The sequence below is a fragment of the Diabrotica undecimpunctata genome, chromosome 4, assembly GCF_040954645.1.
Source record: "Diabrotica undecimpunctata isolate CICGRU chromosome 4, icDiaUnde3, whole genome shotgun sequence".
In the NCBI taxonomy this organism is placed as follows: Eukaryota; Metazoa; Arthropoda; class Insecta; order Coleoptera; family Chrysomelidae; genus Diabrotica; species Diabrotica undecimpunctata.
In genome coordinates, this window is record NC_092806.1 from 30,786,719 (window position 1) to 30,802,616 (window position 15,898).

General features: G+C 30.4%; 1 protein-coding gene across 6 annotated transcripts in view; it reads right to left on the bottom strand.

Moving 5' to 3' along the window:
* upSET (SET domain-containing protein upSET) overlaps positions 1 to 13,295 on the bottom strand; it is a 43,739-nt gene extending 30,444 nt beyond the window's left edge. For 3 of the 6 annotated variants that reach the window (XM_072529269.1, XM_072529266.1, XM_072529263.1), the window contains exons 1-3: positions 13,027 to 13,294; positions 7,328 to 8,115; positions 2,057 to 2,790 (exon numbers count right to left, since the gene is read on the bottom strand). In XM_072529269.1, the coding sequence (XP_072385370.1) occupies positions 2,057 to 2,790; positions 7,328 to 7,984 (1,391 nt within the window). In that variant the 5' untranslated portion in view covers positions 7,985 to 8,115; positions 13,027 to 13,294. Of the gene's footprint in view, positions 1 to 2,056; positions 2,791 to 7,327; positions 8,116 to 13,026 lie in introns of all 6 variants that reach the window. The other 3 variants (XM_072529264.1, XM_072529267.1, XM_072529268.1) reach the window with 2 other exon arrangements.
* Between the last annotated feature and the right edge of the window lie 2,603 nt (positions 13,296 to 15,898).

The following is a 15,898-nucleotide window of genomic DNA, read 5'->3' on the forward strand; positions in this document are numbered from 1 at the left end:
TCGGATTCTAATACTAACCATATTACATAATTTACACTGTGTAAATTTTTACTATAGACCTCAGTCTGTCTGCTTTGCTTGTTTCCCTCATTTTTGAAGTATTGTTGATGAGTTGGGTTCGCGTTGTGTGCTTTTTATACATTACAACCACACTACACACACTACATTACATCTCACCCACCAAATCTCGAAGATGATTTACTCCAAGAGTTCAAGTTTCTCTACCTACCAGCCAACACCACTCCTATCTTGCAGCCCATGGATCAGGAAGTGATTTCTAATTTTAAGAAGTTGTATACCAAGCACATTTTTCGGCGCTGCTTTGAGGTGACGGAAAACACAAACCTTACCCTTCGAGAGATCTGGAAGGCCACTTTAACATTGTAATATGCCTAAGAATTATTGAGCAGGCCTGGCTAGGTGTTACAACAAGGACCTTAGCCTCTGCATGGAAGAAGCTGTGGACTGAGGCTGTAGATGAAAGGGCCTGCGAAGGACTGGAACCCAAAGTGTCAGTGGTAGATAAGATTGTTTCTCTTGGAAAATTCATGGGTCTGGAGGTGGATGAAAGAGATGTGAACGAACTTGTCGAGGAAGCTCAGGAGCTGACAACCGAGGAGTTAGATGACTACATTCGCAGCAGCATACAGTGGTTTAACGAAAATTTAGTTTTGAAGAGGAGCCAAAATTGGAAGACGTCTCTACATGAGATATAAAAAGAGACCCTTAACAAAAACAACTAACGTGTTTTTTTGGGGACTGGTACGGATTAATGACATTTCAGTTAATTTCAATGGGGAAAATTGCTTTGACATACAAGCAATTTGACATATGAGCAAGATTACAGAATGAATTACACTCGTATGTAGAGGTACCACTGTATCTTCAAAACGTTTTCAGTCCGGTCAGATCATTACCAGTAGTGAAACATCTTGAGAGTAGTTAAAACTAGCTACCAATCTAGGTGTAAAAACCTTTAGATTATATGAAAATCATCATATTGTAAAATTGTAATGACACAAGGTCGATTTTATAGGATGTTCCCTAAAGGGAACATACATTTTCCCTGTTCAAAAGAAGGAAAACTTTGTCCAACGGCTAGACTAACAGTAGTTGGCTGGTTCTAGAGTTGGAGTAGAGGTTAGGGCACTTGGGTCTGGGAAAATTTCTCGGACCATGTGAATTTTCTTATCAGTGACATCCTTTGATGTACCGCCAGGTGTGCCATGTGGGCAGATGTGGCACATGACAGGTGTCCACTTGGAAAGGAGAGGGGATAGCGAATATGTTGATACAGAAAAACCAACATGGTGGCATTGCCAAAAGTTCATTACATCACATCTTCGTTGTAAATGCCAAAAATATCGAAACCTCATAAGTCAAAAATTGGATTTTGGTTGAAAATATTGTTCCGAATGTTCAGGCAAAACTCCAGATTCATGAAAACTATGTTTTGGCATGTTTTTTTCAAAGTCATAGTTAAATAAATAGTAAGAAAGAAAAAACATGTACTAAACATCAAAATTTTTTTGCCCTCCTAAATTTTGACTTATGAGGATTCGATATTTAACCATCGATGTTGTTTTTTATATGTAGTTTTATCACAAATATTTCATGATAACCCAAGTACTATATTTCATCGAAGGTAAAAATGCTAAAGCCAGTATTCATTGCCTTGTATGTAATTAAATTAAACAACAGTTAGAGTGTCGAAAATTTAATCAATTGTATGACTATGTTCTTGGTGACAATCTGTTACAGCTAAACCTCAATGTAATATCACTATTTCTCAAAGTGCCATAAATAAAATCAAAAGTAGCAATTAAAATGTGATAAAATAATTCATAAATACAGTTATTATTTTAAATAACTGTAGCTTTTATAATTGGGGTTTTATGGTATCAAAAATTGAATTACTTCACTTTTTCTAAATGAGATCTAAAAAATGACAGACAATTAAATTTTAGGAACAAAATTAATTAATATTGTGGTATTTAAACGAAAATAAAATTAACAAAATAAAATTCATGACTTATTCTTTTCAACAATAACTTACCTATGCGGTTTTTTCATCTCTGGACAAGTAAATGCACTATCATATCTTGAAGGCATATCATATCTACTGTTTTGCACAGTGCTACTAGAATTGCTTAGGGTCTCTATTATTTGTGCAGTCAACGCCTGGTTAAATGTTAACTCACTTAAGTGTTTGTCAGGCATTGGTGGCACATTAACATTATAATGGGCATTACTAGGTAATTTGATTCCTTTCACTTTATTATGTGGTGGTTTTCCTTTCTGTGCTTGAACTGCATGTTTGCCAATATAATTTGGTTTATTAGATAATTTATGTGACTTCTGAGGAGGAATAGTCCTTAATCCAGATCCAGTCCTGGTAACTTGACCTGGAATATTTTTATTTTGGGGTGATATTGTTTTTATACTATGTTGATGTGGTTTCTGTAAGTAATTATTTACAGGAGGAAGTGTTTTAATTTGATTCTTATGAGTAGGATAGTTCATCCTAGTTGGAGACTTATCCTGCACTATCTTCATTGAAGAACTAACATTAGGTTTTACAAAATTACTTGCAGAAGGCTTGTTTAGGTACTTTGTAGTTGCGCCATTTGGACCCATAACTGTTTGTCTTGGAATATAGCGCTGTTGATTAGATTTGTTCATCAAAACATTGTTGTTTGTTTGTGAAGTTCCAGGAACTACCACATTGCTTACAATTTTAACCTTGTTTCTTTGCCCATTTAATGTTTTTGTCTGAGAATTTGTTATAACCTGTAAAAAATATTCGAAATTTAGAATTGTATTAACTACATTCTTAACAAGCCCCAAAAATCATTAATACAGTAATGTGAAAAGCAACAATTATATCAAATTACATACATTATGTAATCTTTCATTACAATAAAAGGCTATGTATACATATACCATATTATAAAAAATAAAGATTATTAAGTTTTGAAGTCATATTTTTTTTCTTGTTTAGGTAGCTTTTTTCAATATTATCTATTAGCCAAACGATTATAATTTTACTGGTTGTTGTTCAACATTTTTATATTTGATAGGTAGAACTAAATTTTTTTACAAAAAAAATATAATTCTTCAAGATGAATTATGTAGATACTACTTGTAGATATTTTATAGTGGTAATAATTGCCAATTTTTCTGTTTTATAGCTTGTTATACTATGTCCTAAATCGAACAGCTCAAAAGCCTATTGGTAGCATTTAAAAACTGTTGTATCATTTAACATTCTCAACTAGTGATGCCACGAATATTCATCTCCTATTTGGTAATCAGGCTATTCATGTACTTTGTCAAATATTCAGTATTCAACCAAATACTGCATTCTATTTGGCTGAATACTGAATACCAAATCATGGGGGAAAACATGTCATTCAAAAATGTTATGTAATTTTAATCACAAATAATTACTAATACTCTATCAGTGATAAGTTGTGATAAATAAAAACAATTTTTTCGGCTGATTATAGCAAATGATTGCACTTTTCTTCGTAAATAATACCTGCTTCTTAGTACACTACTTGTCAGGAGACAATTAATAGATAAATCATTGCGAATTTTGTCAGGATTGGATATATGTACTTTTGCTTTTGCTGACCACCACCTATAAGGTCATGCCATCCGATATAGGCAAACAATTTTCAAATAAAAATCAATCTCATTTGTCTGATATTAAATGTTAAGGACTCTGCCAATATGTTTGCAGAATATTTTCTGAGAAAATGCTTATTTGTACTTACAAAACTAATTTTGTTTATTTCTAACAGATCGCTTGGTACTAGTAGCTTCCCAGTCTCTGGAAGAAAAGCTTTTTAAAGCCGATTTTTAAATCAGGTGCAAGGAATGACATATCAAACTATAAAGCTGTCTGTAATCTGTCCCAAGTTGCTTGATTGTTTGGTTAGTAAGAAATTGACATGGAGTTTTAGAGGCATTTTTAATCCTGAACAATTTGGCTTTACGAGAGGGAGGTCGACTGATGCCAATCTAGTTTTTTATGTCAATCATATAGATAACAGCTTTGAAGAGGGATTCCAGGTTGAGTTGATCTATACTGACTTTTCCAAAGCATTTGATCAGGTCAACCATGGGATCCTCTTACAAAAACTAAGAGCTTGTGGTATTGTGGATCTCCTTTTTCAATGGATTTAAGAATTTATTAGTGGCCATACAGAGACAATTAACTTGGTTAGTAATACCTCACTTGAAATAACGGTACCAGCGGGGGTGCCGAAAGGGTCCCATTGTGGCCCTGTTTTATTTTGCTTGTCTCTGGTCGATCTAGTAAAAAAATAAAAAATTGTACTGTTCTTATGTTTGCCAACGATGTAAAGCTGTTAAAAAATTCAATCCTGGAATGATGGTGTTCTATACAGCAAGATTCTTAATTTTTTTATGATTGGTCACTTAACATAAACGAATGTCATAAAATAACATTTTCGAGCCAAAGAAAACCAATTACATTTGTTTACTCTATAAACAACTTACCATTGGCCTCTAAAAATGGCATACTCACCATTCTAGAGTATGGATCAATTGTATGGTCCCCATTATACAACTGTTACATTGAACAGATTGAAAGAGTCCAAAATAAATTTTTGAGGATAGCAGCTTTTAGGAGTGGATACCAGAGAAAGGAATATGACTATCAGTGGGCAAGAGACAGTATTGATTTACCAACACTTTGTCAAGGAGGACATTGTTAGATTTATGTTTCCTGTACAAAGTCATTAATGCTATTATATACATTGTCCTCAATTGTTATTACTCATTAGTCTCAAAGTATCCAGTAGAAACAACAGACAATCAGAAATGTTTTCAAGGTATCAATGAACCAACTACATATTTAGTGCAGAGTGCTAATAAACTGCCAAGACAAATAAATATTTTTGACTCCAAAATTAGTTTATTTAAAAAACAATTGAAAAAACAACAAAAAGGTATCTTATAATAAGTGAACTAATTTACATGTCAATACTAGTCTACCCTTGATAGCTGTATTAAAGTTTGTTATAGTTTATTATTCTGAGATGTTTGATATTTTAAAAATTTATTATTTTTAAGGTGTAGCTTTGTTAAAACTTTTGTAAATGGATTCCATTAACCCTTTCGGTACGGCACCGATTTGCTAGAGAGTGGCCGGCTGGACGGACGCGGACAGCGCTTCCCACTCGAGTCGTTTCCCGTCCTGAAATGTTGAACCTACTCTGTCCAAAATAGGTATATTACAGTTAGTTGTTCCTTCATAAATTTTGGTTGAATTATATTTAATTACACATTATTTAAGAAGTTAACATGTGAACGTCTCGTTTGTCTGTCCATTTTAGAGCGAGTAAATGCTTAGTCGAAAAAAATTGTACAGTTCCTTTGTCTGCTTTTTTTTTCAAATGGTGGCATATATTTCCTATTAGCTTTGACAGTGCCACAACAATAAGTTTTTTTACTAAATAGTACTTCATACAAAAGTGGGCTTGTATACCAATTATCTGTATACAAGCGATGGCCTCTGTTCCAATATGGTTCGGTCATTGTTAGAACATTGTTATACTGCCAGTTTTTCCCAACCTATTGTCAAATATATCCACTTTCACAATCCACTAAAACGAAAAACTTTATACCAAATCGGTGTCTTTTTGATGGAATGTACTGTCTAAATGATAATCTTCCTTTGAATAGCAACAAACGTTCATCTATAACTATATTTTGAAAAGGATAAAATTAAGTTTTGAACATGTTTTTGAAGTGGTCAACTAGGCACAGTACTTTGGATAACCTGTCATCTGTATTAATTTTTTTATTATCACTAAAATGAAGAAATCGCAGTAAGAATAGGTATCGGTCACGCGGCATAACTTGTCCGAAAATCGGCGTTTCAATAATACTGTCTTTGGACCAATAGTCTTTTATTTTAATCTTTTTGACTAAAGGCATAAGTAAGGAAAGCCCCAGAAACACATACATTTCATCGACGTCTACAGGTCTGTGACTTTTCGTAGCTCTTTGTGGATTATTTTCAATAAACAAGTCATAGAATAGGTTTGTTTCAGCCAGCCATCATCGCTTTCAGAAGCGTCAAAACAATCGTCCTCACTAACACTATTCATTAAAATTTCATACAATTCTTGTTCTGTATAATACCGTTTACGGGAAGTCATTGTGGTATCTAAACTAAACAATAATACGTGTCGATTTTTTGTCGTAAGACTAAAGCAAAACTCAAATAAACATAAAGTGATGAAATTACGTAACGGGAGATCGTTGACATATAGAAAGGCTGTAAAATTATCCCCATAAAAAACTTGCTGTAGCAAGCAATTTTACTTGTAAATGAATAATGCATTTGAATTTCCAGTCTAAACAATTCCTTTATATATTTGACATGAGTCATTTTTCGTTAGAAGGCGGTAAAATTATCACCGATAAAAAACTTACTGTAGCAAGCAATTTTACTTGTAAATGAATGATTTGATTTGAATTTACAGGAATTCCCCGTCTAAACAAATTTTAAGCGACTACAGTCGTTTCCCGCCGCGAAAGGGTTAATAAATAAACATATATTTTATTTATATCTATACATGACATACTAACAGGAATTAAATACTAGTTAAATTATGACTAAAGTTGTGGTAAACAAACTGTTTAAAGCTTCTGTAGGAAGGAGTTCTATGGGTTCTAAAGGAGTAAGTAGGAACTATAAACACAAAACTATGTAACATTGAATTAATGATGCATATTGTGTTACTATCTACATTCAAATGAAACAAATATGACCACTTAGTCACTCCCCCACTCACTGCATTGAAAGAAGTCATAACCTGTTACACATGAAATGCCTAAACTAATCTAAGGGTGTCACATTTTTGCTGAACATTCGGCCAAGAAGGTAGCTGAATATTCATATTTGTCTGATTCACTATTCTTGGCATCTCTATTCTCAACTTTATAAAAGATGTTGAAATACATTTAAAACACACCACTTAAAGATTGGTCATCCTTGTGAAAGCTGATTTAGTTTTAGTGACACAATATTTTTGTTAATAGTTTATTTAACCTACCAATTTTTTGCTAATAATATTGAGATTTTTTCATATTTCTTTGACAGAAATATTCCATTTGTTTTCTACCTCTACCATCTACTTAACATTCATAATCTGTGAAGATAATAGTGTCATTTTTAAAATAAGATTATAAAATGTAATAAATAAAAAAATGTTACCATACAGAACATTATGAATAAAATGTATACATTGAAATTAACAATTTATTATTATATTTATGAGATACTCACATTTGTTTGGGGAAAATTATTTGTTGTCAATATTTTATGGCTCTGTGGAATATCCACAACAGTTGAATCTGGGCAAGTATTTTTAACAAAAACATTGTGTGCTCTATTTTCAATAATTGTCGAGACAGGTGTATTGCTTGGGGTCCCTGTAGTGGCTGCTTCTGATAAATTTTTCTCCACATTTTGTGGTGTTGTTATTGCCTTAACAACCGTCACAGGTGCATTAAGAAGGGTGATAGTAGGTGGTTTTCCTCCAACAGCATTAGTGACATTCAAAGGTGCTGAATTTACTAAGGTGAACTGAGGAGTACTAGATATTCCAGAAGTAACACATAAAGTCTTCACCACTGTCAAAGGTCCTGATGGATTCAAAACTGTTATAACTGGAGGATTAACAACCTTCTGAAGAACAGAACTAGTGCTAGCTGCTGCATTAGCTACAACAAGCTTTGCAATGCTCTTTGTTGGAAGAGGGGGCTGCTCATTTTTATCACTACTTGTTGGAATTGTATTGGATACAATTGGCTGCACTACTGTTGTACCCACTGTGGGTTGACTCATAACACTAGTAATTGGAACATTTTCTTCTAATGAAGTCTCTGAAGATGTACTCACCACATTGGTGAGTACATTTGATGATTCAAAACAAACACTCATCGTTCCAGAAGAACTAGTAGTTGAGACATTTTTCTTCTCTTCCACTTTTGTCTGATTTAATGTGTAATGAGTGGGATCCCCACCACCACCCTTTGAAATTGAATTTCTGGTATCCAGGTCACTACAGTTTCCTAGAATAAAAAATATCACAATTAATCAAGTATTACTTAAATATGTTTATTTTATAATAACCAGGACTAAATGCCAAAAATACATATATAATTTAAGGTAATATTGATTTAGATGATGTTACATGTACTTGAAGGCAAGAGAGGAGTAGGTCACCAACAAATGTCGTGGCTACAGAACATAAAGAACTGGACAGGCATAAATAACACTGGCGATCTTTTACATGCCGCAAAAGACAGACGTCTGGCCTTAAGATAATTCACCAATGTACTATAGGTGCACGGCACTATAAGAAGACATGTACTTCAGCGAGATTACTATCTTACCTACCATGATATTTCTGATCTATCTGTTTTTATAGAAAATATTATGGAAAATGTGTTTTTAGCCTTCTAAAGATGATCAGTCCCTTTATATTGTTTTCTAAGATTTTTATATTAAAATCTGTATACAATGTTTAGTTTATATGCTAGGGTTGTTTCTGCTTACAGTGTAACCTTAATATAACAACCCTCAATACAATGGTTTCCTCAATTTAACAATTGTTCAACCATTGCAAAATATAAATAAAATTTTTTGGATTCATAAAATTCAGCAATTCTAAATTGCTTAATTTACTTAATAACTGGTAAATATATTTCTTGATCACTAAATGAAGATTAACCTGGCCCTAATTTTATTAAACAAGAAGTTATAACTATAGGCAAAAGGACATTAAACTGAAAAACACTTAAATGAAGATGCACATATTATTGAATTTAATGATTTTTTCATAAAATTTATCTGTATTCCTAGATACGTCTTGTTTTATTAAAACAATTATTATGGAGTTGAATGACCTTTTAGTAAAAGGTAAATTATTTAAACTTTTATATTACCACTGAATAAAAATATGTTATTTCATTTAGTAAAATGAAACATTTAATTTATTTTGAGAATAAAATTAAATTTACTTGTAGTATAAGTTAATTATATATCTGGCTATTACACTGTAGTATGATTTTTTTTAATAAAATGAGTCAAATACTGTCCTGGATATATTCTCCTAGTGCATCATTATACATTCTCAACTCAATTTCATGGAATATTTCAAAATAAGACAGCTTTATATATAAATAGACTGTGTCATCTTTAATCCAAACTATTTTTAGTTTATTAAAAAAGCACAGTGTCTGAAAGTATAAACAAGGAATGTTGGATATGGAACACTTCAGAATTTGATAATGTTTAACAGATAACAGAAAACAGTAATTTTTGCAAGTAAACAGTTAATGTATTTAATTTATGGTAATTTTTTGCTTAAAATAATTACTCAATTGTATTACATCATCTAGAGATAACTTACATTTTATAATGGATTATATTTTAAATTGAGTTTTAAATTTGATGTGAAGAAATACTTACAATTGAAAAAGATTTTTATATACAGCGCTTTAAATTTTATTACAATATTTCTGAATATTTTACATTTGATTACTTTAAGTGTATCATATATGGCTTGATTTGTCAAAAAAGTAAAATCATAAATATTTGTAATGATTTATGGTGAGACACTTATAGATAGAAAATTACGTAAAATTTCTAAAAACAAGAGCAATGAAGAAAAACAAGAGAAAATAACTTTTACAGAATAAATAGAATGCAAAATAACAAATAAAGGCTTGAATCTCATGAAAATGTAGACATATGAAAAAAAGGGAGTAAAAAACTATAACTCAGCAGAAAACTGGTATGTAGGGTTACTGTTAATTCTCAATGTGTCTTTTTCTATCAGGTAACCTAAATCTCTAGTGTCAATTCATATTATGTTTGTACCTTTGGATTTTTTTCTAGTAGAAGACCATAATATATCATCTTTATTATTACTACCACCCATAAAACAAAATCTCTGCCTCTAATAACATATATACATTTGCATTTTCACCTGTCATGGTATCCACTAACAAGTTTGTCATTTTATTTACTTAAAAATTACAAATTATTCAATAATACAATTTTATACAAAGAATGACGGCACTTGGGTGAATTTCAATATAATGATTGCTCTAACTCTTGGCCACAAAATACTTAAATGGAATAATGTTGATGGTAATGTTCCCAAAAAACAAAGTATTTCCTTGTTAATGTGGAACATTTGTAGGAGTTTTCTTCTTTTGTTAGCATGGTTGATTCTAGTTAAAAAGCATTTTGTATGCCCTCAATGTGTTTATGTCGTAATGAATCCATACAATTGAAAAAATCAAGATGAAAAATATTATAATGAACACTATTTGAAGGTTATGAATTAACCAACCATCTTGTCACTTTTTTGTTGAAAAGAAGTGTCATCTTTAAGAGAATTGTGGTTTTTCATTTGTGTCACACAAATTGTAGTGTGCTTATATTTTATAGAAAATTTTGAATTTGTTGTTGGAATCAGCTTCTTCAGGATCATTTTTTGCATAATTAATTATTTCAATACAAAAAAAATATTACTGACAACTATTTTTATTAATCCTACTTTATTAAATAAATGTAAAAATATTTTTGAACATAGGGAGTATAACTTTTTAAAATATATCCCTAAAAGGAGAATTTGTGTAAAAATATGAAAACTACAACAACTATCAAATTCACATACTCCTCCCACTTATTTAAGAACATTTTATTTCCATTTTTGGTTTTGTAATTACCCTGTAATTGTACATTATTATACTGTACAAGTGTAATGTAATGTATGTGTATTTTGTACCATGAAAAAACTGATAAAACACATTTCACAGCAAACCCTTAATTTTATTCCTGTTTGAACATTAAATATTTGTAGCAATTTCCTTCCTTTTATTATGATAATTAGGTGAAGTCTCATTATTATTCCAAAAACATCGTTTATAGTGTCATGGAAATATAAAACATACTTTTTCAATCAATATACTACTTTTTAATTATGTTGGTATTAAAAGTTTTGTGACTGAAGCTACATATTTACAAATGCATTAATTATGCTTGTTAGGCATTTATGAAAATTAAGTTCTAAATATAGACTGTTAGCTGAACTGTAAAATGGTAATTGACAATAATTGTATATTCAATCCACTAAATGAATTGTGATTCTAAAGCTTAAACTGACAATCCAGTAACTCTTTAAAAAAGCAGAGTTGCCAGTTTTCAATTGGGAATCATATAAAGTATAAAATAATATAGTAATATAAAATTTCTTTTTTTAGTTTCATTAAACCAAACTGCAATTTAACACTTCAAATTAATTTAATATATAACAGTCAAATAAAAAATGCTCAAAGCCTTTTGTAGTTGATATGTGTCTGAGTACAAGCTGTTTAAAATAGTGAATTTTAAAGTAATTGTTAATTATCAAATAGTATTTTTATGTAGATACTTTTTATATTTTTTTACATTGTAAAATCAAACAAATAAGAAATATAACACTAGACCAAATAGGGGGAGTTGTGAAAAATTAAAAAACTTAAGAAAAAATTAAACTTTTTTCTCCATAATACACAGATAGTAAACAATATGTAATGAACACAAGACATGGAATATGATGTACATATAAAACATAGAATGATAATATTGAATATTATCAAAACAATTTTATGTAATAGAGACTATTAAATAGAAGAAAATTTCTAGAACCAAGGATTTTGCATATTTAATATATTTCGTTGCAATGTAAAATATTTTACATTGCAACAAAGATGCTGTCAAAAGATGTGACATTTAATCAGCCATATTGACAACTAAATAAGTTATTATTTCACTAAATTCTCCACAAAACATACAGAGTGATGGATAAACATAATAATACTATTGAATACAAATAAGTGATGGCCGGAATGAAAGAGCTATCTGCGCTATTTAGAATTTAATGCCTGATAATGATAAAATTAGTGCTGACCAACATCTATGTGTAAAACAAAATGCAAGCAAAAGCAATGCAAGCTCCAGCAAAAGCAAATGGTTTCAGAAGCGACGGCGTCAATTTCCGAGGTCGCGCATGCGCCGATTGTACGTCTACTATGTGCTTGTGGGGCCCGAAAAAGGAGAATACAAAATGTAGAATATTTTCAAACCATTGCATATCTTTTAGAGAAGTTTTCTGAAATGTTAACTTGTCTATATTGATTACTTTTGAGTAGGCGCGATGCACTAAATTTTTAGAATTTGTTATATGGGAATCTAGGGGTCAATAATAGTTCAAATCCTAATTAATTCTATGCAAATAGACAGGTACTGCGCAAAGAAAAACAAATTACATAACTTACAACTAATTGACAGATTTTAATAAAAAAACATTGCTTAGTTGTTTGGGTTTATGCTTAAAAAACATTTAGAAAACTTTTGGGGTATAAAACCTTTGAGCAAACATTAATAAAAACTTAAAAAGATACCCAAAACAGGTATAGCTTGTACTTGTATCAAATATGACATAAAGGAGATATAACTAACATTCAAATTACGAGAAAGTATATATATGTATATTGTAATTAATAATTTTTGAATAAAAAAATGGAACAATTTCGCAAAATATAATAAAACACTGTAAATATTTATATTTGTGATCTAGATGTTGGTAAGATTATGAGAACTGGGATGAGAACTCATTATAGCAGTGTCCATATTTATACAGCGGATTTGTCAAAATAAAGATTGAATGTTTCTATAAAACGAAGTTTTTTTTAACTTTGAATTAATAGAATACTATTCTGTATTAAGGGAAACTTGTAAAAGTTTTGGCAATACATTTAGGAAAGATTAATTTGGGCAACATCATAGAAAATAAATAGAACATTTTCGAAGTATCCTCGAACCCGGTACGAAATACCAAATATCATTAAAACCATCACATATTCATATACTACTTTAAAATATACACCCATTATCATATTATTATCAAATATAGCTTAAATACTTACCTGAAAATGCTTAAAATGAAATGTAAGTATTCGAAGAAGGATGTAAACAGTAACATTTTTTACCAAAACCAACACTGCGAAGCTTTTAAAGAACTTTCTAATAACTTTAACACATTTTACCGTTTATATTCACCAATCTAGCAATAACTTGCTATAATATTACTGCATATTTAGGACAAATTCTATAACACTTTTTAAAAGAGACATCTAAACTAAATATGGCAGCCATATTCTGTACAAAACAAAGGAAATCTAGCTAGGAAACCTTCTTCGATGTTCGGAGATCGTATCCGTTTTCCGGTTTGAAGCTTTTAATTCTTCTTCCAGATGTCGCTTAATGAGGAATATTGACATTTGGCAAGTAGCTAACTCTGTCAGAATATATGAATTAAACAAGGATATGCAATAAAAATAGAAGTGGATGGAAAACGTAATACAATTGTTCCATGCGCAAGTACTAGATAATTTTATTTTAAAATTATATTAGGTTATGTGTAGCCTTTTCTAGATTTTATTTGAATTTGTTATTTATTGTTGTTATAAAAATGAAAGAATTGAAAATATTGTTTAACGAAAGGTCTAAATCAGAGCATATATATTTTTTATCACATGTCCTGGAAGATTTCAGACAGATCTCACATCAAAAGCAAAAATTGAATTCCATTATATGTGTTTCTAACTTAATAATTTATTTAAATGTCATATTTAATAACACTTCAAATCTTTTCAATTCGGAGATGAAAACGGACCAATATTCAACGTGATAACTCTATTATTTAGATAAAGTTTTTTTGTGCTATTATTTATTTAAACACTTTTCAGTAATATCAAAGAATATAGAGGCATGTGGGTCTATATTCTTTGGTAATATATTTCCATAAATATTTAATATTTTAGGTTAATATTAATATCACTTTTAAAGGTTTTATATATTTTTTTAAGATCTAATTGATCTTACTCTGCAATAATTTTTCACAGATAAGTATTTTCTGAATTTTAAAAATGTTTGTTTTTCAAAATTTGGGAACTGTCTCGTTAGTTTGAATGATATGTATATATAAATGGTCTTCAGATATTTTTAATTCATACTAAACAAGGATTGGTAGAGTCTTTTTGGTTTTGGACGCGCTAGCCACATAGCCAGAAACTAATTTTACCTATAGAAAAATTACACAACTATTAAAGTGCTGATACTTCTAATCTGTAATCCATAGATAAATAATATTCTGTAATCATTATGACATTTATTAGACAAATGAAAACATATTGCATCTAACAAATACATTAGTAATTTCAGCCTCTGAATTAACAGTGATTATGTTGAAAGGGTGGAGAAACATAATGATGTTACAATATTGATGAATGAAAAGAATGACCAAGCAAAAAAACAATAAAAATAAGAACAAAAGCAGTGATTTTCAACATGAAAAACTATATAAACCTACTGACTGACTTATGTCTAAGAAAGTATTAGTAATAATCTGTTTACATTATATTCTATTAGTCTATTACATTATGAATACTTAATGAACAAATATTGCTGCAAAAGATTATAATTATTTGAAATGTGGATTTATAGAAGGATATTGAGAATTAAGTGGATGGATAAAATATCAAATTCAGAAGTTTTTTTTGTTTAGAGGAAAATAGTTTACTATTATATTAATCATAAAAAGTCATACACTACAATATTTTATAGAGAGGATAAATATCTAGTACAAAATATCATTCTAGGGAATAATGTAAAAAAAAAGAAGTAGATGGAGAATAAAACATTTTCACATGGCTGTGAAACTTAAGAGAAAGCTGTATAAAAAATCCAAATATTTTTCATGATGGCCAAACTTTAAATAATTTGTATTTTGGGAATGATTTCCAAAGTGGAAAGGTCAAAATAAAAATATTTTTAACTAAAATTGTGGTTAATGACCATTCTTCCTTGACAGGTGTTATGATGTTCCACAGATTGTTGCACTTAGGTTTGTGGTTAGCACACCTCTACTATTTGTAATTTAGATTTGTGATTCCCAGTACCTTCAATTTAGTCTGTTGTTAACCTTAGGGTGTAGTGTAGTGATTCTGTTGCTTTTGGTTTTTGAGTTACACTGTTCTTGCAGTCCCCTGGATGTCACGACAGTGGGTATGTTACAAACTGCAAAAATATTGAATTTTCAATAAAATAATTTTGTTTATTTCTTGTGGTTAAAAATATCAAAGTTTCCTGTTTTAAAACAAGTCCGATGATCCTAATTTTGAACAGAAAGTAATGGAAATATTTGATTCTCTTGACTGATGTAGAATTGTCAGATGTTTGATTCAAACTTCTGAAGAATCACCTTCTGATACTGAACATGTTGAAGGCAGAAAAGAACCAAAATATTTTTATGGTCGAAATAGATTCGAATGGTTGGCAACTGCACAACTGTGCACAAAGTCGACAATTAAAAATCTTGAAAATGTCGGATCTAAGTATTAAAATCACTAAAGAGGGGAAATGTCAATGTCACAATTAAGAAAATTAATCGCTTTTTAGGTTTACTGATTTATACAGCTGTGTTTTTAGACACTCTTTGTCTTCAAAAAGATTTTCTGCTCTCATCAACTGTTTGAGATTCGATGATCCAGTTGATCAACAAGAATTGAAAAAAACTGAGGTGCTGTAAAAACGGAATTACTTGAAAACTTTAATCAAAACTCACAAACCTCGTTTTCTTTAGGGCCAACACAACTGTTGATGAAATGTTAGTAGCACTTCGTGGCCATTTCCGCTTCAAAATGTATATGCTATCAAATTCGGCTAAATATGGATTAAAATTGCAATGTCTTGCTGATGCCAGAACATTTTATATTTCTAACACATATCTATATTGTA